Consider the following 26361-nt stretch of genomic DNA (forward strand, 5'->3'; position numbering starts at 1 on the left):
GTCAGGTCTGGGTCAAGGAGGGAAATACGCATACCTTAGGTCAGGTCTGGGTCACAGAGAGTAATACGCATACCTTAGGTCAGGTCGATTCGGGGCGAGGGCCCAAAAATCAGGTCAGTACTTTAGATGAAATGTATAATAATCTAACTGATCTAATTATTAATGCACAAAACACATTTATCCCCCTAAAGTCAATACGGAAAAATAGTAATACTCCCAAATGGATGACGGACAGTTTGAAACATGAGATCGGAATTAAAAGAGGACTTTACGTAAAAATAAAAAACGGGGAATCACACCTTAGATCAAGATATAACGAAATGGCAAAGAGGAGGGGGGAGGAGAGGAGAGGAGAGAGGGGAGGGGAGAAGAAGAGAGAGTAGGGGAGGGGAGAGGAGGGAGCAGAGGTACAAAAACGAACACAGACCTGTTCAGCCTCCATCTGGTTCTCCGCATCCAGGTCCTGATGCAACTGGTCCGACGCCTGGACGTCCACCATCAGATACGGCAGGAGGACCTCCCTGCCTTCCTGCCTTCCTTCCAGCAGCTCCGTGACGGCGATGTCGAAGTTGCTGAACACCATCACCAACCTCTCGACCAAAACTTGCACCGCCTTCTTGGCCCGTACGTAGTCGTCCTGGGAGGAGATACGAATGCAAGGATCACCTGACTCGTGTCACTGATCAAATACTCGTACGGGGTCCAATGACGAGTGCCTGCCTGCTTGCCAGCAGTGGGCTCAGACGTTGGAGAATCGTCACCCATTTTCTAATTCCATCAACGTCCTCACTCTCGTCTGGAGATCATCAACCCTCCCTTTGATATCCAGACCAGGGCCGAGGTCTCCCATATCAATTTCGTCTGGATTTCCATTTTCCTACTACTACTACTGTGATCCAGTCATCCGTTGATCCATCCTTCCGTTGCCCCTAGTCTCTCTTGCAGAAGACCTGTGGTGACACAGAGAAAGACCACATGTCAAAGGGCTGTGAAGAAGTACACTTTTCCATGTACATACATATGTAAGAGGCCAGTAGATAGAGGTAGACATGTGGGTAGATAGAGAGGGGTAGGTGGAGACGAATGTAAATTTTATGACTAAAGGTTTGAGAACAACAGCCGACAGAAATGGCTTAGATACTCGCGCCTTGTGTATTTAAACAATGCTGATGTGGCAAAATGTAAACTCATAAGCCATCTCCGTTGTGACATAATGCTTACATAAATAATATTGCTTGAAACAGTATTACAGCCTCTCCGATTAGAGAAAAAGGTGGGAGGAGAAAAAATTGGTGCATGGAGGTAAAGCCATGCCCTAAAGGAGTGGCACTTGTTTGAGAAGTAAAAGGATATTTGATGAATGAAATAGTGACATCAGAACAAAGGTGGCTTGACGTATTGTATAGGGATCCCGGGAGGGAGTCCCTTGGTGTAACCACGTGTGATTACTTAGTAGAAAAGAAGATAAGAAACTGTATCCCCATTTTAATTCAACCCATCATGAAACTTTAATAACTGGTTATAGAAGAATTGGTGGAAAGATACTTAAGAGAGGAAAGAGGCATGGGGCCTACGGAATAATAACACAAGTGACTAAGTGTTAGTGGCAGCGAAGCAAACATACATACTAAAGGCTTTTTCCTACTTACAAGGGAGATAGCCCAAAAAACAGTCATAAAATCCACTCCCACCCATTCCATCCCCAACATACTTCCTCCCTCTTTTCTTGGCTCCTCCTGGACGACGGGTCATCCCTGCATCCTGCACACTGCCCCCCTGGGTCAGAAGCAATGTAGCAATACACATCATATACACAGCAGCTGCCGCTTCACTTAATTGGTGACCCGCCCCTCCTCTACTTAGCCTCAAATTCATGTACATTTCCACCTCAAACAATATCCTCAATTTCCAATTATCATATTTAGATTTGAACTCGTGTATTGTGTGAGCTTGGGCCGTATCATTTCCGAAGCCATTCCTCCTATTTGACCCCTTTCATACGATGACGCCTACGTAGGCATCATGAGGTGCGAGTGATTCACCACTATGGTCTTTGGATCACTTGTTGGACTCATGATTGACAGCTATTTCCCTCCCAGAAGAGAGCTCAGAGATCATATTTGACTGATCTATGGGTAATGCTGTGACCTTACACGCACACACAATCCCAACTCCCCACCCACGAGAGTTGAAGTAACAACCCGCAGCGATACTGAAATTATATCAGCCCTGGGCGGGATTCGAACCTGGACCTCTGTAGTGGCAGCTGGGAACTCCACCAACTGCGCCACAAGTCGTGCGAGTGGGTATACTAGGATGCTGGTGTTGGCGTTTTGATTATATTTATTTTTTTAGTTGTGGCTGGGTGATCCCCGTTTTCTATGAACGAGCCTGACCACATTTTCTGTGGTTATTAACATTCAGAGCGAAAGAGAACGAGTAATGCAGCAGTGACTTTACAGTTTGAATAGTGTGATGCATCGTACATATGGCAGCCGATGCTGTGCATGGGTATTTGACACATAATGAAGCAGTTAATGTTTATTAAAAAGGATTTTATTCTACATTTTATTGAGGATGCGTTTACATTCTTGATACGAGCAAATCAATATACGGGTCTGTGTAGCTGAATATTACATACGTACGGTTGGACCCTCCACGAGCCCTAGATACAGGCTCATGACCCGCAGTCTGGGAACCCCTGGGTCTATGTGGAGAACCGTATTTCTTCACATTTTATGGGCTGAAATGAATCCTTTTGGGGTTAACGTTAGGCCAAACTAGTGGAGTCGTAGAGAAAGTAAAAATAGGAGATTTAAAAGAGGTTAATGGCGGAAAGAACCAATATTAGAAGTTAACTTTTTTTTTTTTTTTTTTTTTAGATTAATCATCAATCAAAATTTACTAGAACAAGTGGAAGAGGAGGAGGAAAGGGAGGAGGAGGAAAAGGAGAAGAGAAGGGGAGGAGGAGGGAAAGAGGTAGAGAGAAAAGGGGTTGAGGATGAAAAGGTGGGAGAGGAAGAGAGAAAGAAGGGATGGGGAGGAGGAGGCAAAGGAAGAGGATGAGGAAGAGGAACAAAAGGAGGAGGGAGAGAGGCAGAGAGATGGGGAGGGGGAGGAAAAGGAGGAAGAAGAGGAAAAGGAGGAGGAGGAGGAGGGAGAGAGGCAGAGACAGGGAGGTGGAAAAGGAAGAGAAAGAGGAGGAGCAAAAGGAGGAGGAGGGAGTGAGGCAGAGACAGGGAGGTGGAAAAGGAGGAGGAGGAAGCAAGGCAGAGAGAGCAGGGAGGGGGAGGAAAAGGAGGAGAGACAGAGAAGGGGGGAGAGAGAAAGAGAGAATGTGGGAGAGAGAGAGGAGAGAGATGGGGAGAGGGAGAGTTGGAGATGGGGAGAATTCCTTCTGTAGCCTCCTGTGGACGGACAACTGGCCTACTTCCTACCTTCCATTTCTCGAAGATTTCTGCTTCCTTGACCAACTGCTCCTGCTTCTCTCCTGGAATGGCGGCAGCGACTGGGACCCCGTCCACTTCTTCGATGCTATTCTGATGCACATTTCACACCCAGAATAAAAAAATAAATGAAAAAATGTATATATAAATGAAAATAAATAAAATGTATATATTAAATTAAATAAAAAATAAATTACAAAATAATAGTAAAACCAATCAATCAATCCATTAATACAAGTACAGTGCATTCGAAGATCTGAGGCAGTGAAACTCTGATGGACATTATACGCCCGGAATAAAAAATGGAAAATCAATTGACCTGTTAATACAGGTACAGTACACTCGAGGAAGCTGAGGAAACAAAATTCTGATGCAATTTCATGTCCCCCCCCAAAAAATACATATATGTATCCGTTAATACAACTATGCTACTTTTGAAGAAGTTGAAGTTTAGTTCTGATGCACGTTTCACATCCTAAAAAAAAAAATCCTTTAATATACGCATGGTACATTCAAAAGTTGAGGAAGCGAAAGAAGATGAGTAAATTTTCAGCAATAACCAATGCTTCCATCTGGACAACATTGTACCGAAGAGGCAGAGTTGGAGGCGACAAAGGAAATATCAAAGAACAAGCAGCAGAACGGGAGGATGGCAGTGGTCGAATGTCGAGCATTTGTCTTTTTCTGGGAAGCGATTAGCCTCTAATCCAGTGGCCGTACCCCTCGAATATCTGGGAAAATTTTCTCGTATCCCCATCCAATATAAATACAATGCAAACATATGAAAAGGATTAGTGATACAAACCTTGCTGAGAAATGATTAAATTCCATTACTTAACAAAGGTACTTTTTTATTTGACGAATGCTCAATTATCTGGGAAAATTTCTCATACCCCCATTCAATATAAATACAATGCAAACATATGAAAAGGATTAGTGATACAAACCTTGCTGAGAAATGATCAGATACATTCAATTACTAAACATGGGTCATTTTTTCTATTTCAAATTAAAATTGTCAACTAGTAGGATCCAATGAATGCACATTATGCTTTCTCATGGTAAATATGTGCCATGCACTGGCCATCATGTCTCGTACCCCCGGGATTAAGGTTTTGTAGCCCACTGGGGTACAGTTACCCCCCCAGGTTAAGAATCACTGACCTAATCATAAAAATATTGAGTGGGTCTAGGACAATTGGTCACAGCCCAACTGGCTGTGGGAAATTGACCATGGGAAACTGGCCATGGACTAACCTAACCAAACAAACCAAACCAGCCCTAACTTTACCAACGTAACCTAACCAGCCCTAACCTTACCAAACAAACCTAACCTATCCAAACAAACCTAACCTAACCAGCCCTAAATCCCCTAATCCAAACCTAATCCTAAACCACCCCCACCAGTTTCCTGTGGCCAGTTGGGCTGCGACCAGTTGTTCCATTCCCAACTAGGTCTGTTGTGATGTCACGAGTTCCTAAAACATCAATTGTGGTCACAATGCCCCGTGTGGGAAGGTAGACAAGATGGTAGAAACAGAAGAAGTAGAATATGAAGACAAAGAAGAAAAAAGTTGAGGTGGAGGGAGAGGAGGAAGAAAAGGTGCAGTTGGAGGAAGAGAAGGAAGAAGAAACGGTGGAAGAAGAAAAAGGTGGAGGAAGAGGAGGAAGAAAAGGTGGAGGAGGAGGATGAAGAAAAGGTGGAGGAGGAGGATGAAGAAAAGGTGGAGGAAGAAGAGGAGGGGAGGAGGAGGAGAAAGAGAAGAAGAAATTGAAGGAGGAAGAGAAGGTGAATGAGGAACAGGAAGGAGGAGGAGGAGGTGAAGAGGACAAAGATGACGAAGAAGATTAAGAAGGGACGAAAGAAGTATAGATGACTTCAAGTGATGTTATGAATGCTGACCACTTTCACATCCGTACAAATCTACCTTGGCTGACTACCTCCCTCATAAGGGGGACAAATCCTATCGGTATACCAAAACATTTTTCCCCCCTTATCAGGAAGGCGGGCCAGGCAAAGCACAACCTAGTAAATACTACGTAACCACAGGTCACAAGACACAAACAAAATCTCACCTCCAGAGACAAGTGTTGTTCTTCTGGACTGCACTGATGCACCTCGACTAGGAATCGGCAAACCTGGACCAAACCCTCACTTTCCTGAAGACAAAAAACAATGGCAGAGTTCTTCAACCATAATTTCAAACTAGGTTCTTCCATTAAAATATATGGCACACTCTCTCTCTTAAAAATAAAAATAAATAAATGATAAATAAAAATAAATAAATAATAATACGTACATACATACATATACCAAAGGCTTTTTTGCCCTTACAAGGGAGGCAGCCGAAAAACAAAGGCATAAAAACCACTCCCACCCATTCCATCCCCAACATACTTCACTCCCATTCACCCTCCCTCTTATCTTGGCTCCTCCTGGATGAGGGGTCATCCCTGTATCTCCCCATCACCCAGGGTCAGGAGCAATGCAGTAAGACACAGCAAGGGCACTGAATGATGATAATAAAAATTAATAAATAAATAAAATAAAACATATATATATACAGGTAAACGTCGACTTACGATGGCATTAGGTTTCGATAGAGCCATCGTAAGACGATTTCATCATAAGTCGATCCCCAATTTGTGTATCACTCTGTTCCGTGGTCACTGTACCTAGCCTACCTGTATATTAACCACCAGAGATACTGAATATAGCCTATTAAACATGTACAGTAGTTTATTTAATTATTTTTATCCTTTTTACCATATTCAAACACTATAATATGTATTTTTTTATATACATGTATGTATTATCATCCTGACGTACGTATATATGTATGTACTTGTATACATGTAGTAGTATTTATTAACAATTGACTACACACACCTTTTATGTGTATTCTAAAAATATTCATGTATAGTATACTGCATTATTACGTTTAGCATATTATGAAATATTTTAACACCTTGATTAATATACTTACTTTTGTTACTAATGTATTTATCGGTTTTATATTCACACCAACCGATTTGTTTACATTTTTATCTCCACACCCATTTGCATTGCCAAACAGTACCTTACGTATTATTTTTTTTTTATGAATTTATAGGTTTGAATTAAATATGTAGTAGTAATTTGTTTTAACATTTTATTTATTTGCAAAAAAAAATAATACAAAAATACTTTTCCAAATGAATCATTTTATACTTTGAAACAAAATTAAATCAGAAAACAAAATGAGGTAGTACGCATTCAAATCAGCTGATTTCCTATCGGCTATTAGCATTGCTAACCCGCTACAGGATTTTTTTTTTTTTTTTTATCTTTTTTTTTTATTGATTTACATACATGTACGTATTTGCAAAAAAGAAATAAAAATTATAAAACATTTTAATCAAAACTGAAAAACATTTAAAAAAAAAAATTACATTCGCCAGCTGGGGCCTGGCTTTGGATCGTCCGGGTCATCGCTGGTGGTAGGGTCCTCAGGGGTAGGGGAAGATGGTTGTTGTGGGTCCTCGGGGATAAGGGACGATGGTGGCTGTGGGTCCTCGGGTGCGTCGCTGGGGTCAAGGTTGACGGAGGTTTTTTCATAAACATGCTGATTTTTGTCTGAATTGTTCGTTTTTTTCTATCTTCATAAATTTCCCGGTATGGACGAATTGCATCTAGAATCATTCTTTCAATTCTTGAAAATCTTTCAATATTTGGGTCCACCTCCTCCTCATTTTCTGCTTCTGCTGCTGCTGCTGCTGCTTCTCGCCTTCTTTCTTCTGCGACTTTTTCTTCTTCCAATTCCATCAGTTCTTCGTTTGTTAGTTCTTCTGACTCTTTATCTAACAATTCCTCAATTTCTTCCACATCACATTCTAACTTAAGATCTTTAGCTAGTTTAACAATTTTGTCACGAATAATTTCTAATTCATTCTCATTATCAAAACCAGCAAAGGTATTCACATAGCGTTTAGCGCAATTCTTCCAAACGCCATTCATACACTTCTTTGACACAGTATCCCATATGCATTTAAGAAGATCATATTGCTTCCAAAAATCTCTTAAAGATAAATCGGGATTGGAATCTGTAGCAGATATAGCTTGAGTAAAGGTGCATTTAAGGTAATTTGCCTTGAATGCTGAAATAACACCTTGGTCCATAGGCTGGATAAGAGAAGTTGTATTTGGTGGCAAAAATACCACTTTCACATCTGGATGGAGATCTGCGAGATGAGGTGGATGTCCAGGTGCATTTTCTAAAACCAATAAAATCTTGAATGGAATATTGTTTTGCAAACAATATTCACGCACTTGAGGAATAAAACAATTTAAGAACCAGTCTTCAAAAAGTGCTTGAGTCATCCAGCCCTTTTTGTTAGAACGGTAGTAGACTGGTAGCGTATGCCTATTCACATTTTTGAAAGCGCGTGGGTTTTCAGCGTGATAAATTAAAAAGGGCTTGAGCTTAAAACCAGCGATGTTTCCACCAAACATCAAAGTCAGCCTATCTTTGAAAGCCTTAAATCCAGGCATGGATTTTTCTTCCTTATGAATGTAAGACCGTTCAGGCATACGTTTCCAAAACAAGCCAGTTTCATCTACATTAAAAAAAAAATTCAGGTAGATAGCCTTCTTCTATGATTAAGTCATCCAACATTTGAATGAAACTTTTTGCCCCTTCCTCATCAGCACTCGCTGCTTCGCCAGTGATTCGAACATTATGCAGCTGAAACCTTTTCTTAAACCTTTTAAACCAACCTGTACTTGCTGTAAATTCCTGAGTATAATCTTCTCCAGCTTTCTCCTTCAACATATTAAAAAGACTTAGAGCCTTCGTTTGCAATGTGTGTTGGCTTAATGGAACACGTTTTTGGAGTTGGCTTTCAATCCACACATTTAAAAGTTTTTCCATTTCGTGGATGGGTCCAGTTCGCTGTTTAGTTATCACTGTTGATCTCATTGGTGCTGAACCTTTCACTGCTTCACAAATTCTTTCTTTATCTTTTAAGATAGTGGACACAGTAGACTGCGACAATTGAAGATCACGCACTATTACACTCACTTTCTTTCCCCCTTCATGTTGTTTAATAACTTTCATCTTCATATCGAGATCAATGGCTTTTCTTATCTTCTTATTAGCAGGTTTGTTAATTGGGGATGGTTTTCTTTTCGGCGCCATCTCTGATCGGGGTTTAAAGAAAATTATAAAATATTTTTTAGTATTATATATGTTGGTGACTGAGACGACTCAAACACACTGATGCTGCTTCTCGGGGATGCTCGCGCTGCCAGCCGCTAGAAAAATTATCGTACGTGCGCTTGACATACTATCTTAGTTAAATATATCATATCGTCGTCGTCGTCATCGTAAAGTCGAAAAATCGTAAGTCGCGGCCATCGTAAGTCGACGTTTACCTGTATATGTGTATATATATAAATATATACATAAATATATATATATATATATATATATATATATATATATATATATACTTATCTTCATCCTCACCCTGACCTGAAGCTTTCAAGAGGCAGATTCCACGAACTTGTTTGCCCGGTCTAACAACTACCTGCAGTCAATCACGTCTGGCGGCTTCTGACAGCTCTGTCCATCTGCGGAGAACAGCTGACTCTCTCTGTCCTCTGTGGCTGCAGTCTGCAGTTGTTCGTCCTTACGGCAGAGAGTTAATCCTCGCTGGACGGATCCGAACTTACAAAACCGTTCCGAGACCCTCTGCCTCACCTTCATGGTCGTCATCACACGCTCCAATACACGGTACATCTGCAGAGTCAAATATTCGCACGCACGTCAGGTTGCCTGATGTATGACGATGCATCACAACGCGCGCATTACAAAATATTTAGTGGGCACGTATATAGTATGTTGTATTTATACATACATGTATAAATACGTATACCAAAGGCTTTTTCCCCCTTACTTGGGAGGTAGCCAAATTACAAAGGCATAGAAACCACTCCCACCCATTCCATCCCCACATACTCCACTCCCATTCACCCCCATCCCTCCCTCTCATCAAGGTGCAGGGATGACAGGTCATCCCTGCACTTTGTCCAATGCCCTGGGTCAGAAGCAGTGTCGCAAGACACAGCACATCCACGGCAAAGCCACTTCATTAAATCAGCAACCCCCCCTCTCCATCCCCTCATGCAGAAAAGGAGAAGACGGGGAGAAATCCCTTCGGGCTGAGTCAAATTTTTCTCACACATACTCCCTCACCCCCTATCCCCCACGCATTCCACCTCATGGATCACATCATCATCCACATACAACCATTCTCCATTCACCCCTACCTTCTGTCCTCTCCTGTCCTTCCTCAACGGGCATTCCCCTCTTCCCCAAAGCCCCCTTTACCCCATCCAAGGTTGTCCCCTCATGTTCACTCCTTCCACATCAACCTTCCACACACCTTTCACTAGTCTTTCTTTACTCATTATTTCCATGTGTCCAAACCATCCCAATACTCTTTCATCCACCCTATCTCCCAACTCCCTTTCCACCCCCGTTCTCCTCCTCACCTCCTCATTTCTCACTCTATCCAGCCTAGTAACCCCTACCATACTTCTCAGACACCTCATCTCAAGCACAAAAATAAAGAGTCATTTCCCACCTTATTGATAGAGCCCTGCCTGTCCATGAGCTTCATTTCCTCCTGATAAGCAGCAATCCAGCCCAGCGGGTGTTGCATGGTGATGTCGCGGTCATCCTGAAAGAGGAGAAATATTCTTATTCGGGACGTAATACCTCTTCCTCAGAAAGTCTCCACCCCCGCTCCTTGTACCGACTTTCACCTGAGCAAACAACAGATTTTCTTGAGCCCAAAAATCTTAAAGATAATTCTAAATGAATAATGTGACAGGAACTATTTGAACATTGTTATTAAAAAACATCTTAATTGTAATATGTTATTGGGAGTAGTTACGTATCTTTGATTTGGCTACCTCCCTTATAAGGGGGAAAAAGATCTTGGTGCATAGATAGATAGATAGTAATTTAATATATGAATTGCTCATGGAACAGGTCCGATGAGATTGGCAACAAATTATTATATCATTAACAAAACATAAATTTAGTGACGGCATTTTTACAGAGATTTTATTTTATTTTTCTGATTCTATTTATAAAAAAATCCAATCATCATCACCACCAAAACGAGATGCACTCCAGTTGGCCACAAACACACATACACCAATTACAAGAGAGCTAACTGGGAAGCTTTTACTGAAGAGACAGAAAAACATTTTGAAACACTTAACAGTACACCAATCACAAACATAAGCAATGCTGTGCACACTTTTAATACAATCATACAAAACACAGACAAGAGATACATCCCTAGAGGCAACAGAAAATCACACAACCTCAACTTATCCAAGGCCTCATCAGACAACGAGACACGCTTAAACACAATACCCCCACACCTATCCCTCAAAACATAGCAGACCAAATACAAACACTAAACACTGTGATTGCCAATAAAATACATGAACAAAAAACACAAAATTGGCAAAACTTATCAATACACTTGATCACAAAACAAACACCAGCAAATTGTACAAAACACTCAACAGCATTACACTATCCAACAGTAACACAACACACTCTCATGCAGCAATAATCACAACAACAGACAATCTACCCTCAAACAGACAACAAGCAAACACACTCATAAATCATTTTGCACAGACAAGCCATCTCACTTCTCACCCTGACGACCGACGCACTATTTGACGTAAGAAAGACTTTCCCACAGACTCAGACTATACACCCTTCATAGACAGTCAGACAAAACACATAATACATAATCTCAAGCACTCATCTGCCTGTGGCCCTGATACCATAAGTAACATCCACTTAAAACACATTGGACCACAAGGTATACATGCACTCACAAACATTGCAAACTACAGCTATTCACACAACACTATACCCGACATCTGGAAGCATGGTAAAATAATCACCATTCCAAAACCGAACAAAGACCCAACGATCCCAACATCGCACCGCCCAATCACACTTCTCTGCACCCCCTCTAAAGTCATTGAACGCCTAATACTTCAACTTGTCACACCACATATTCCCCTTGCTGACTCACAACACGGTTTTAGGCCACTACACTCCACAAACACTCTTCTGATAAACCTCACACAAAGAATTTTAGATGTCATCAATTCAGATAGGCCCCACCACAGAACACTTCTTATAACATAAGACATTAGTAAAGCTTTTGATGCTATTCCCCGCCACAACCTAACAAATGAAATATATAACACAGACATGCACAATAACACCAAAAGATGGCTGGCCAATTATCTGGCAGGTAGGAATGCTTATGTGTCATATAATGGTCAATCATCGCACATCAGAAACATTAAGAATGGAGTACCAAAGGGCTCTGTTGTATCCCCCACACTCTTTAATCTATACATGCATGACTTACCCACACCAGACACCTCAGAAATACAAATCTCTTCCTACGCAGACGACATAACAATCACATGTACACATCGTAACACGGACAAAGCTGCAGAAATAATCCAGCCATACCTTGATACACTCAACACATGGTTCATCACAAACAGACTTAAAATAGCTCCAACCAAATCTACAGCAACACTTCTCACCAAGTGGACAAAAGAACACAAATACATACCTCATCTCTACATCAACAACACTAATACCACACACGAACACACCGAAAATTCTTGGTGTAACATACGATACATCCATGTCTTTCAAACAACACATTACAAACATAAAAAACAAATGCACACCTAGACTTAACGCACTCAAGTCAATCACTGGAACAACATTTGGACAAAACAAAGAAACTAATACAACAATATACAAACAATGCATACACTCAGTGATGAATTATGCGAGTCCTGCATGGACTCCTAATCTCAGTGAGACACACCACAACACCCTTCAAATCATACAAAACAAAGCCCTAAAAACAATTACAGGCTGCACAAATACAACACCTACAGACCATTTACACCATGAAACAAAAGTCATCAAAGTCAAGGACCACCTTGACATGAGATGCACACAAACACTTGCCGCAGCCACCACAAACACATCACACCCGCTACACTACATAGCAGAACACACACACACACACCAAGAAACATTAAAACAACACCCAAAGACCTGTATCACACACAGATACTCTCTTCTCTTCCTCCACAACCTCCAAATACCAGCCTCCGGAAACATATTCATAATCATATCACTCACCGCTCCATTAACACACTGAAAGACAACACACTGCTGCATGCCAGACCCCCTGATATCCACCCTTCTGAATCCTCTCTCCCACAAAAGGACAGAGTCCACCTGGCCAGACTGCGGTGCAGCCACCACCCAGCACTTCTAAGCTACCAGAAGAGGCTGGATGACCGCATTGTGAACAGCTGCCCAGGATGTAACACTTCACCCCATACCATACAACATATAAGGGAAGACTGCATTACACACGATCATGCACGCAAACAACACAATATACATTCTATAAAGGATTTGTGGGAAAACCCAGTTTCGGCAGTGGCATTCCTTGGGGAGACGGGACTGCTCGGACAGACAGTCTAGGGAACGACAACAACAACAACTCCTTTGGACCACTATACAATCTTCATGTGAAGTGCAAATCCTTTGTTTTTCTGAACTGTTTTGGACATCTCCAGACTGCTGCTGGACAGGAGCTAAGTGAGACTTTACAATCTCCCTCTCTCTGTTATTTCTAGACTACTAAACATCAACAAATCTCCTACATGTTCCTGACTACCAAAAAATTCCCCTACCAAAAGTTATCATGCATCAGCCCTTCCTCAAACAACTCATTTGTTCCTGAGACTTGAAGATCAGACCAGACAACTTTCCATTGGTATGACTTCTAGCAACCACAATTAAGATTTGTCTATACTTTACCATAATCAAGACTTCATTTTGCCCACCTGTTCTTATGCGCTGCAAACAAGTGCACTCCTAGCTACTCTATCTGATAACTAATTTAAAACTCATTTATAATTCATGTAATATATATGCATTTAAATTTTCATATAGCATGATATATTTTGCTATTTTCTTTTTTTCTCATTCTATGTCCATTTGTTTTGTTTGTGTCCATTTTACTATTGTAAATAATAATCAATTTTAAAGAATTTAATTATCCTGCCTAAATTCTGTCACTTGTCCAAGCTGCAGACAGCCTTCACTTACTTTTTCATGTTGAGACTAGCCTGGCCCACAGGTAGGTCATGACATGAAATTTGGCAACCCTTGCTAGGACGAAAAGAGAATTCAGGTAGTGATTAAACTCCTCACTGGAATTACATACAAGTGGAAAAATATCTTTTGAAAAACAGTTTGCGGAGAATCTCTCCATTGATATTTTAAAAGATGCTACTAAAAGGTAGTGGGTCAGGGATTTGCCATAGTTAAAGAAAATGGAGAAAAGTGGGGGATAAGCCAGTTGTTGTTTGCTGATGACACTGTGCTTGTAGCAGGATCAAAGGAGGGATTGAGGAAGTGACAGAGTTTGGGAAGGTGTGCAAAAGAAGGAAGTTGAAGGTAAATGTGGGTAAAAGTAAGGTGATGAGATGTACAAGGGGAGAAAGTGGCAGCAGACTGGAAGTGAGTATTAAGGGAGAGAGACTGGAGGAAGTGGATAGTTTTAGATACTTTTGTATGAATGTGGTGTGAAGGGGAGGAATAGAGGTGGAGGTTGAAAGGAGCAAGTAAATGCCTTGGGAGATTAAAAAGTGTAATGAGAAATAGATATTTGGGAATATATGCTAAGAGGAGACTGTATGAAGGAGTGATTGTGCCAACAGCACTGTATGAGGCAGAAACATGGAACATAAGAGAGGAAGAGAAGAGGAGTTTGAATGTGTTTGAGATGAGGTGCCTAAGAAGCATGATAGGGGTTACTAAGCTGGATAGAGTGAGAAATGAGGTGAGGAAGAGAACGGGTGTGGATAGGGAGTTGGGAGATAGGGTTGATGAAAGAGTATTGGGATGGTTTGGGCACATGGAAATAATGAGTGAAGAAAGAATAGTAAAAGAGGTGTGGCAGGCCGAGGTGGAAGGAAGGAATTTGAGGGGGTGACCTAGGATGAGATGGATAGATGGGGTAAAAGGGACTTTGAGAAAGAAGGTAATGTCTGTTGAGCAAGGACAGGAGAGGACAGAAGACAGAGGTGAATAGAGAATGGTTGTATATGGATGATACTGTGATGCATGAGGTGGAATAGGTGGGGGATGGGGATTGAGGGAGTATGTGTGAGAAATAAATTGATGCAGCCCGAAGGGATTTCTCCCCCTCTTCTCCTTTTCTGCATGAGGGGACAGAGAGAGAGAGAGAGAGAGAAAGGGAGGGAGGGAGGGGGGGTCATTGATTTAATGAAGCAGTCTTGGTGTGGGTGTGCTGTGCCTTGTGGCACTACTTCTGACCCAGGGCAGTGGATGAGATGCAAGGATGACCTGTCATCCAGGAGGTACCAAGATAAGCAGGAAGAGGGGAGAGTATGATAGGGATGGAATGAGTGGGAGTGGTTTTTATGCCTTTCTTTTTTGGCTACCTCCCTTATAAGGAGGGAAAAAGCCTTTGGTATATGTATGTTTGTAAGACTCACTTTAGAGACAAATGTGTCTACATACAAAATGATCTACATGAAATTTCCTACAAACAATGCTATATATATTTTTCTAATTGGGGGCATTTTGACGCTAGAAGTGTGAGAATGCATGTTTTTCATTTTGACACTAGAAGTGTGGGAATGCATGTTTTTGAGTTGTAGCCCCAGTTATGTAATATGACATGGAATATTATTCTGTATGCTTTACTGAAGAATGTTTTAAACTCTTACATTAATTGTAGGTTTTCATATGTATGAATAAGGACAGTTAAAGAGCCACCAATTCTTATTTTGTAAAAAATCTTCATCCATATAGTGAAACACCACTGGATGATGAGATGATGAATAATCTCATCGAAACCCTGATCTGTCCCAGACTGGAATATGCATCAGTAATATGCGAGTAAAAGTGGAAGGTGAAGCAGTTTTATTTGCAGATGACAGTGTGCTTGTGGCTGGGTTAGTTGAGGAACTGAGGTACCTAGTAGTGGATTTTGGGAGAGTTTGTACGAGGTTCGAAGTAAATGTAAGCAAAAGTAAGGTGATGAGATGTACAAGAGAAGTAGGTGGCAGTGAGTTGTAGTTGATTCTAAAAGAAGGAGAGAGGAGTTGTGAAAACCTTCAAGTATTTACAGTTATGTGTACCAAGGAATGGAGCAGTGGAGACATGTAAACTATAAAGGGAACCAAGTACATTTCTGGAAGAATGAAAAGTATCATGAGAAATGGTACCTGAAAATTAATACAAAGAGGAGACTATGTAATGGGGTGATTGTGCCCATGACACTGTACGGAGCAGAACTTAGAATTTCAGAAACTAAGTGACAAAGTATGTCTAAACCATTTCATGACAAACATCTTCTGATAATAAAATACCCTTACCTTAATGAATTCAAAGCGTGTTCCTGTCATTTTTAATGTGTTCAAATCTTTACACAATTGCACCTGAAATACAAGGATAGAATTAACACATCACTTAACAGCTGTTAGAGGCACTCTAACGTGGGTCCCCTCACTGGGGTTTCATAAATGGCTCAATGAAACAAAAACTTAGTACAAATGTTTTGTCCTCTTAACAGATAATGGGTAGTAATCTCCAAATGAATTTGAGGTCAGGGGAATGTTACCAATGAGCCTCAAAACAATCATATGCACTAGCTAACCTACCTGTGGAAATTCCACAACAAATGCAAAATCTAGGGCTACACATTTTCTGCTTTAGGATCCTATCAAAGTCAAGTGTGTAACATAATCTGAAGCATGAGTGAATTAAGACAGAACACAAGTGAAGAATGATGGTAAAAGGACCATCACAGGGGCATGGATTTAGCTTTGGAATTTATTTATGGTACACACAAAACTTGTGCTTGTGAGGTACCTGGTTTATATGACCTACGAGTTATCATAAATCATGAATTATACAAATTATTGTATTTGACAACTGTTATGATCTAGAACATGAAATCATACATATAGCCCATGAAATAAGAAAGATAATGCAAAAATGAGGAGAACAGGCTCAGTATAATACAATGAAGGGCTTATGGTCAAGTTGTCCCACTACCAACTCATCCCTATTGCCAGTATGCATGTTTTGAGTTACTATAAAAGTGGGTAGATTCTAATAAATATCCATGCATAAATTAACAAAGGTACCTGTTTTATAAAGGAATAGGTTTTAATAAAGTACATACATACATATACCAAGGCTTTTCCCCCCTTACAAGGGAGGTAGCCAAAAAGGGAAAGGCATAAAATCATTCCCACTAATTCCACCCCTGAATACACTCCACACCCCTCCACCCTCCCTCTTATCTTAGCACCTCCTGGATGACGGGTCATCCCTGCACCTTGCCCACTGCCCTGGGTCAGAAGCAGTGTCGCAAGACACAGCACATTCACAGCAAGGCTGCTTCATTAAATCGGCGACCCCCCCCTCTCTGTCCCCCCATGCATAAAAGGAGAAGACGGGGAGAAATCCCTTCAGGCTGCATCAAATTTTGCTCACACATACTACCTCACCCCCCACCCCCCTGCCCATTCCACCTCATGCATCACATCATCATCCATATACAACCATTCTCCATTCACCCGTCTTCTGTCCTCTCCCGTCCTTCCTCAACAGACATTCCCCTCTTCCCCAAAGCCCCCTTCACCCCATCCATCCACCTCATCCTAGGACGTCCCCTCATGTTCACTCCCTCCACATCTGCCTTCCATACCTCTTTTACTAGTCTTTCTTCACTCATTCTTTCCATGTGTCCAAACCATCCTAATACTCTTTCATCAACCCTATCTCCCAACTCCCTTTCCACTCCCGTTATAATGCAGGTAACAGTGCTTTTGTTACAAGGGATTAGGGGGAGAGCTGTTACTGTACCAGGAGTATGAGGGTCTTAGGTTTGCCACTGCTACAGGTGTGGGGCCCTCACACTTTACAAGGTTCCTGAGTTTAAGCTCCAATGTAAGAGAGGCTACTACTTGTTGCAAAAGTCAAACTTACAGTACTCTGCTTTGATGCAAGGTGATCGATGCCTTCAAGGTTTTAGGTACACCACCACTCCAGGGTTGTCATTGGCAAAGTTGATCAAATCCTTCTCGATATAACCTCTGCAATAAAACAAAAATTGTCAGCAGTGGATAACATAAAGAAAAATGGGATTACATGAAGAATTGTCACCCCAGCCTTTGAGAGGGTGACAATTCTTCATGTGGGCTATTCTAGGGTGACAATTCTTCATGTGGGCCATCCTGGGTTTACAATTCTTCAGTTGTATAAGTTGATAACAATAAGCATAACCCTCATTCAACCTAACCTAACGTAATCTTTATTTCACTGTTGATTGTTGGCATACTGGGATGACAATTCTTCAGATGGGATCTCATGGGGTGACAATTCTTCATGTGGGCGTTCTGGGGTGACAATTCTTCATGTGCCCAGAAAAATGTAACATTTGCAAAACTTTTGTCCATATTGGATGGAGGTTGTTACTGGATGCCTCATGACTGATTGATTGATCTCATTACAATGTACACATGACCCCCATAAATGTGGAATTTATGAAAGTAATTTCATAGCAATGAACAATAAAAGGTAATAACCATTGGAAGGTGCCAAAATAATTTTCAACACCCCCTAAACAAACAAAAATCATTGAAAAGAAACAATTTTCGACACAAAATGTGGAACTGTTACATCTACGAGTATGTAAAAGATAAGAATATGTGAACCTACAGCTGTGGAACAGCATATGTTGGGGGAGGGGTGTGTGTCACCTTTACATGCAGCCTTTAGTTTAATTTTCTTTATTATTTTCAACATTTATAAGCAGAACAATACTGAGATGGGCTGGGCATGTGGCACGTATGGAGGACCATAGAACTCCAAAACGATCAGTTATGATGGGTAGAATGCCTGGAAAGAAGAATGATATTTATTATAAACATATCCATCACTATGTAATGAATTAGTCAAAACTTACAAGAATGTTAAAATGGATCTTGTATCATTACTTTTCCTTCATTCACGACCTGCCATGAATCTAACTGCATCTTTATTCCCTTTGTACCCAGTTAAGCTAAATAACTCCCACAACATAGTAACAGCAAGGAAAATATCCCTTGTACGAGAGGATGTATATTTGTATGGTGTAGACTGGCCCACTGCTCACCACAATGCATATGTCCTCCTGGGGGCATTCAGTCAGTCAGAGCTCACTTTGAGACAAAATGGGAGGACTGTAAACATATACGACAGCAGTCTGCACAATACTCCCCCCCCCCCATGTTGTGTTCACTATGGACACAACTCTCTGGCACCAGTTGATGGTAAACATAAATCATACAGTTTCTGTCTGAAAGGACTACACCCTTCCATGAGCGGCCTATGGCTGACTTGACCATTTTGCAAATTTATAATGGTTTACAACTCCCCACACACGCATGTGTGTGTGATTGACCATGGTCTTTGGATCACGTGTTGGACTCATCACCAACATTTATTTCCCTCCCAGAAGACAGCTCAAAGCTCGTATATAACCAGTGTACGTGTGTGTGTATTTACCTAGTTGTATTTTGCAGAAGGAGAGCTATGCTTGTAGTGACCTGCAGTTATATCTTTCTGCATCTAGTTCTTTCTTAAAATCATGTATAGTTTTAGCACTCACTGTTTCCTCTTTCAATTTGTTCCATGTATCTATTACTCTGAGTTGATAAGTTTAGTTTGTCCAATCTTTGTTCATATGTCAGCTTGCAAAGTGTTGGTGCCATCTTTGTCATTGCTCTTTGTGTGTGTGTGTGTATTTACCTAGTTGTATTTACCTAGTTGTATTTTGCGGGAAGGGGAGCTATGCTCGTGATGTCCCGCCTTTGTATCTTGCAGTGTCTAGTTTGTTTTTAAACTCATGAATGGTTTTTGCGCATACTATTCCATTGTCCAGTTTGTTCCAAGTGTCCAAAACTCTATGAGGAAAACTGTTTTTCTTCAGTTCTCTTCTATAGCTATGTTTTTCTATTTTCTTTCCATGTCCTCTTGTGTTTCTTTTGTCCCAGTTAAGTAAGTTCTCACTATCGAGTACCTCTGTGCCTTTCATGATTCTGTAGATGGTCAATAGGTCACCTCTCTCTCTTCTTTGCTCCAGTGTCGGTAACTCCAGTTTAGCCAATCTCTCCTCATATGACAAGTTTGCAAGTGCAGGTGCCATTTTGTAGCTGCTCTTGGATTCTTTCTATTTTCTTTATATTTCTTTTTGGTACTGGGGGACCACAATGTCGCTGCATATTCTAATCTAGGCCTTATCAATGTAACCAATATTTTTTTCATCATGTCTTCGTCCAAGTATGTAAACGCCACTTTTATTGATCTTAGCAAGTTGTAAGTCTCCCCGACAATTTTGTTAATCTGTATATCATAGGACAAGTCGTTCGTGATAATTACTCCCAAATCTTTTTCGGATCCTACTTTCTTTACTTCTTTGGTTCCAATTGTATATTTTCCTGATATTCTGTTTTTGCTTTTTCCAAACTCCATTATGCTACACTTCTTAGTATTGAAGTCCACTTCCCATTTCTGACTCCAGTTCCATACCCTATTTAGGTCTTCTTGCAGTGCTTCACAGTCCTCATCAGTTTCTATTTTCCTTAGCAGTTTGGCGTCATCGGCAAAGAAGCTCATGTAGCAGTTCACGTCCTCATCCATGTCATTCATACAGATAGTAAACATTATTGGTGCCAGCACAGATCCTTGCGGTACTCCACTGATCACCTCTTTCCAGTCTGAATATTTTTCTCTGAGCACTACTATCATCTTTCTACCAGACAGAAAGTACTATATCCATTTTAGTAGGTTTCCCTGTATTCCTCCTATGTGTTCCAGTTTTTTTAGTAGTTTTCTGTGTGGTACTTTGTCAAAGGCTTTTTGCAAGTCTAGGAATGCACAATCAGCCCATCCATTTCTTTCTTGCACTATGTCTATCAGTCTTGAGTAAAAGCATATTAAGTTTGTGGAGCATGATCTTCCTTGTCTGAATCCGAATTGTCTTGGGTTTAATATGTCATTGTCTTCCAGATGTTTTACCCATCTATTCTTGATTATTTTCTCACAAATTTTGGCTATGGTGCTTGTTAGTGATACTGGCCTATAGTTGGTGGGTTCTTCTTTGTTTCCTCCTTTGTGTATTGGTACAATGTTAGCGTTTTTCCAGTCCTCGGGTATCTTTCCTTCTTTGAGTGAGCTGTTTATTAAGATGTGTATTTTGTCTGTTAGTTCTTCTTTGCACTCCTTTAGAATCCAATTTGCAATACCGTCCGGGCCATGTGATTTTCTGACATCCAGCCTTGATAAATGTTCTGATATTTCCTTTAGTGATGCTGTAAACTCATTCATGAGGGGAGATTTCTTGTTTTTATCTTTGTCACAATTTGGTATTTTCTCTCTGATGAGAACAGATTTAAAAGTGGTTGTTCATGACTTCGGCCATCTCTAAATCTTCTGTGTATTCTATGTTTCCTTGGCATAGTTTCACCAATTCCTGTTTGTTTTTAAGTTTACCATTCACATACCGATAGAATAGTTTGGGTTGCTCTTTGCATTTGTCTATAATATCCTTCTCATGGTTCCTTTTCTCCTCTCTTCTCACATTAACATACTCATTTCTATAGTTAACATAAATTTGCCATTTGCTTTGTTTTTTGTCTTTTCTCCACTTTTTCCAAGCTTTGTCCCTTCTGTCTTTTGCCTCACTGCATCTTTTGTTGAACCAACATTTAATGTACTCTCTCTCTCGCTATTGTCTTGGTACATGCCTGTTTACCCCTTCATTGTAGTTTTCCATCAATATATTCCATTTCTCTTCCACTGCTGTTTCTTCCCTGTAGAATATTTCCCAGTTTGCATTCCGGAAGAATGTCTTTAGTTTTGTAAAGTCTGTTTTGTTGTACCTCAGTCTTCCTTTCCTATGCTTTCGTTCCTCTCTATGTCTATTTCTTCCTTTAGTATAGTTTCGATGAGTACATGGTCACTCTTTCCAATTGGTGTCTCATACTGGACTTTATGCACTATTTCAGGCTCTGTTGTAAATATTAGATCTAGTTTCGATGGCTCTTCATTATTTCTGTACCTTGTGTTTTCACGGACCCATTGGGTCATTGTGTACTCCATGGTCATATCTAGCAGTACATTGCCCCACGAGTCATCTCCTCCTTGCACTGTCATGCTGTCCCAACAAATTTCTTTGCAATTGAAGTCCCCCATAACTACCAGATTACCCTTACCCATTAGTATCTCATTGAGTGATTTTCTTGTATCATCATCTCGCATTTTTTGTATGTTCGATTTCTTTCCAAGCGCTTGTTTTTGGAGGCACATAAGTCACCACAAACTTTCTACTTTTCATATTCTTGCCTTCGACTTTTATCATGATCAATTCACCATTACTTTTGCCCTCTGCAATTTTTGTCACCTTTAGGTCTTTTCTTGGCCAAAGAACATGATTCCCCCTCCCTGTTTCTTGTCCCTGTTTTTTATCCAGTAGTTGTATAAACCTTGTCCGATAACAGTGGATGGTATTTCACCTCTTAGTTTAGTCTCTACAATTCCCATTATGTCTGGTTTTTGCTTCTAACAGATAATCATTGAGTTCGTTCAGTCCGAAATTAGTCCGTCAATGTTTGGTATAGGCCACTTTTAATTTTCTTCCTTCTCCCTGGTTTCTTCTTCCCTTGTTTTGTTCGTTTTGAAGCGCCATTGTCTTAATCTCCACTGGAATTCTTTGCATTCTGTCTCCGATCTTTTCAAGTTTTTTTTCCTTTGCTTCTTCTCTTAGTGCCCTTTCTTTTTCTAATTCCTCAGTACTCATTTCTCTTTTTTATCCATATCTTATTGTATTTTTCACTCTTTGCCAAGTTACCTACTTTTTCAAATATGTCTTCTACTACCACTTGTGACCTTAGTTTTATCTTTAGAGGTCAATTCCTATCCTTAGTATAGCGACCAATTCTGTAAGTCTCTTCTAAGTCTGTGCCTGAATCACTGTCTCCCCCCTGAATTTCATTAAGGATTTCTACTGCTGTCTCTTTTTCTTCTTTTTCTCTCATGTACCTCGCCAATCCTTGTTTTTCTTTAAGCCCATAAACCACAATACATTTCTTCCTATCTACTGTGTCCCTGACCCAATTTGCTTTTTCGTTAATCACTTGAATGATTGTGTCTTTTGCATTATCTTGCATTTGCTGCTTGACTATTTCTTTGAAAGCAATTTCTTTATTTTCAATATTTTCTTTCCACTTCTTAATTTCCTGGATACTGTCCCCACCTAAGTTTTCTTCGATCTTTTGTGTCAATTCTTGTAATTTGTTGTTCACTTCCTGCTTTAGATTTTCGCTGTGTGTGTGTGTGTGTGTGTGTGTGTGTGTGTGTGTGTGTGTGTGTGTGTGTGTGTGTGTGTGTAACAGAAAAAAACTGCTACAAGTGACACACTAACAAACAAAATCACTATGACTGCTTGAGTTGCCATCTTTGTTTTGATAGATGCAAAGGTCAAAGGAATACAAGTATGATATATTCGTCTAACCTAACCAGCATTTAGTAGTGTGGTACATGTAATTCTAAAGGTCATCAAGGTTGTCATCATCATCAGGGATGTTGACGGCCTGTTTTGTCACCCGATTAGACTGCTGGGGGTAGAGGAGTTTCATAGCTTGAAGAAAATCATGAAGGATTAGAAAGGATTACAAAGGCAGAGCATGCTGACAAGAGACCTTTTGGTCCATAACTAGGTCATGATGCAAAAAATATATGATAAAAAAGACAAAATAAAATAAAAATTATAATATAAATAATAAATATAATAAATAATACATAGGTATAGTTAAATAATAAACAGGTAAATAGTAAATAATAATGAACCGACAGATAAATAATAACAAATGGAAATCAAGCAAATAATACATAAACAGACAAATAATAACAAACAAATAATCAAATAATATAAAATAAATGGCAGGCATTACAGCATCTTAAATGTTTATCTAAACGAATCTTAAAGCTTCGAACTGAACTACAGCTCAGTTCCTTGGCACTGTTTTAAAAATATGTACCTGGTGACATCACTTGGAGAGGGAGAATACCCGGTGCACACCATCAGCACCATTGTCAAACTGACACTGACAGGACTGGAGAGAAGACAATATGGCACCTCAAGCCTATTGTCGCATCTCCATTCAGTAGTGTATTACTATATGATTAATGCACCTTTTTTTATCTCCAACAAGAAAAGCATATATTACATTGATGTATTATAATTTACAAAATGAATATTTTTCTATTCTTATATTATGTAGGTGAGTAGTTCTAAAAAAATACATTTTTTTTTTACTTTATCTGCTTGATAATCATACTTATTTTATGGTCATTAGCTAATGCAAACCCGTAATATGGAATCCTTGACATACATTGGGCCCACTGGATATAGAAACATAACGGGGATGGCAGGATTTGGTAAGTCCTTCAGGGTTCTAGCAACTTTTAAAATGATCACAGCACCCCTGGTAAAGACAATCCACTTCTATTCCAGTATGATTATTATACAAACACATTTTACTTTTTTTATTTTATTTTTTTTTCTATAGAATGATTGTTAGGTTAGGCTAGAGTATATGAGGTTAGGAGCTATTGGGTATTGTAGATATCATGTTATATATCCATGTTTGCATGACTCTGGAACTTATCCCTTTCTTTTTGCATCTGAAAGATCTATTTTTCCTATAGAATGGTTATGTTAGGTTAGGAGTTACTGAAGAACAAGTTTCATGTCAAATATCCGTGTTTGCGTGACTGAAATCTATTCCTTTCTACAATTTTTTAGCTTGAATGAATTACAATTTTCTCAAAATCCAATCACTGTTTTTCGTCTTAAAGGGAACCTGTTCTGCATAACTTTATTGTATACCACACTAGCTCCTGGAGAGTACCAGTACAGTTTTGTTATAAAACCATAAACACCCACATTCAATCTATATGATATACAAATCTATTAGATATTACAAATTATATTCTATCTCTGGTAATTGTTTTACGACTGAGTATTCAACCAAGTAATTGCTTATGAATAAGTGTAAAAACGAATAGGCTGTGAACTTACCTCATTCCTCTGCTTCCTCCATAGTTTTTACAAAATTTAAAAGTAATTCGTTGCAACTGTTGAACGTACCGACCAACACCATTTTGAAAAGGAGCTTTGACAAAAGAAGGACCTCAAAACAGATTACACGTCTTTGCGGTCATTATTTACCGGTCTTGTTTCGTAAACAACGGTGGGTGCGATCAGCAATGCATGAGTGACGTAATATTTCCATATTTTCTTTTATGTTACATATATTGAAGAAAACGACATGGGAGTCTATAATTAAACAGACACTCTTGTAAAGGAACGACTTATCATTGTTTTTTTTTTTTACGTGGGCAGGACTAGCAAACAACAATCACTTTGTTTTCTTCCGTTCACAGACATTTTAGTTTGATTTTGTTTTTTGTTTTTATTCTTTAGTACGCTCACACGTTTTTACATTGTTTTTAAGCTTTTAGTATCATCCAGGAACTTATTTGAAGATATTGGTGAATTTATAAACAAAACACAGACCTAGGCCTAACCCATGACAAACCAACATAATATACATTGACAAGTATAGCCTTTTCTATACATCAACACATCACACATTGGCTGCAAGCACATCCATGTAACACAAACACTAATTACTGACACACACACACACACACACACACACACACACACACACACACACACACACACATGACTCGGTGGCGCTGTTGGTAGAGTCCCCAACTGTCACTACGGTGGTCTGGGTACGACACCCGCCGAAGGCTGAAATTATTTCAGTATCGCTGCGCTTCGAGTCGTTACTCCAACTCGTGGGCGGGGAGTTTTGTGTGTGTGTGTGTGTGTGTGTGTGTGTGTGTGTGTGTGTGTGTGTGTGTGTGTGTGTGTGTGTGTGTGTGTGTGTGTGTGTGTGTGTGTGTGTGTGTGTGTGTGTGTGTGTGTGAGGTCACAGCATTACCCATACACACACAATATAGATGGAATAGACATAATGGGAATAGTGGAAACTAAATTAAAATGTACTCTACCATCCAACACTGTGGGACAAGGCTCATGCAATTGTTGGACGAAGAATAGAAAGGATAAACAGGGTGGCGGAGTATTAATTTTGACTAATAAAGAGTTAAATGTAGCAAAAATAACTGAAAGATATGATAATGTTGAATCAATTACGATACAATTGAAAGCAAATATGAAGAGTAGACAATTTGTAGTGGTGTATGTGACCCCCAAAACACAGTCCTGGACAGAAAGTGATCATTCCAAAATATTAGAAGATACAAAATACGAATTAACTAATACACTGAAGGACAGAGAAAATATAATAATTATGGGTGACTTTAATTCAAAAGAAATATGTTGGGAGGAAATGATAGTGAGGGGTGGAGAAGAACTCTGGGGCAACGTCCTGCTCGACATGACCATCGAATACACAATGATTCAGTGGATAAAGGAAAATACCAGATACAGAGGTATAGTGAAGAACCATCAAGGCTGGATTTAATACGACAGAGCCTGAAACTGTCAACAAAATTTAATACAAAGCTCCGATAGGAAAGAGTGACCATGTACTAATAGAATTTGAGTTGAAAGAGCAAATAGTTCAAAGTAGAAATGAAAAAAAAACATCGAATAGGAAGACTAA

The 26361-nt window shown here is 39.9% G+C and overlaps 1 protein-coding gene across 2 annotated transcripts; it reads right to left on the reverse strand.

Annotated features, from left to right (window-relative positions):
- Window positions 1-349: 349 nt before the first annotated feature.
- LOC143032007 (uncharacterized) lies at window positions 350-24921 on the reverse strand. 2 transcript variants are annotated; one of them, XM_076196465.1, is made up of 7 exons: window positions 24741-24921; window positions 17606-17712; window positions 15985-16047; window positions 10074-10169; window positions 5523-5606; window positions 3438-3534; window positions 350-637 (listed from the first exon to the last, which is right to left on the reverse strand). In XM_076196465.1, exons 3-7 carry the CDS (start codon window positions 16012-16014, stop codon window positions 432-434), a joined length of 513 nt encoding a protein of 170 aa, XP_076052580.1. In that variant the 5' UTR covers window positions 16015-16047; window positions 17606-17712; window positions 24741-24921; the 3' UTR covers window positions 350-431. The 2 variants fall into 2 exon arrangements, with proteins under 2 accessions (XP_076052580.1, XP_076052583.1); XM_076196468.1 differs by having other exon boundaries at window positions 497-950; window positions 3438-3539.
- Between the last annotated feature and the right edge of the window lie 1440 nt (window positions 24922-26361).

This window comes from Oratosquilla oratoria, chromosome 12, assembly GCF_046742065.1.
Source record: "Oratosquilla oratoria isolate Oo_2021 chromosome 12, ASM4674206v1, whole genome shotgun sequence".
Taxonomy (NCBI): domain Eukaryota; kingdom Metazoa; phylum Arthropoda; class Malacostraca; order Stomatopoda; family Squillidae; genus Oratosquilla; species Oratosquilla oratoria.

Bases quoted from the DNA above. Each gene is read 5' to 3' on its own strand.
- LOC143032007 (XM_076196465.1), bottom strand. From the start codon at position 16,014: ATGACAGGAACACGCTTTGAATTCATTAAG. The intron at 10,170-15,984 runs GTAAGGGTATTT...CTCCTCTTTCAG, and splicing joins CACGCTTTGAATTCATTAAG to GATGACCGCGACATCACCAT. The intron at 3,535-5,522 runs GTGAGATTTTGT...GCATCAGAATAG, and splicing joins AACAACACTTGTCTCTGGAG to CATCGAAGAAGTGGACGGGG.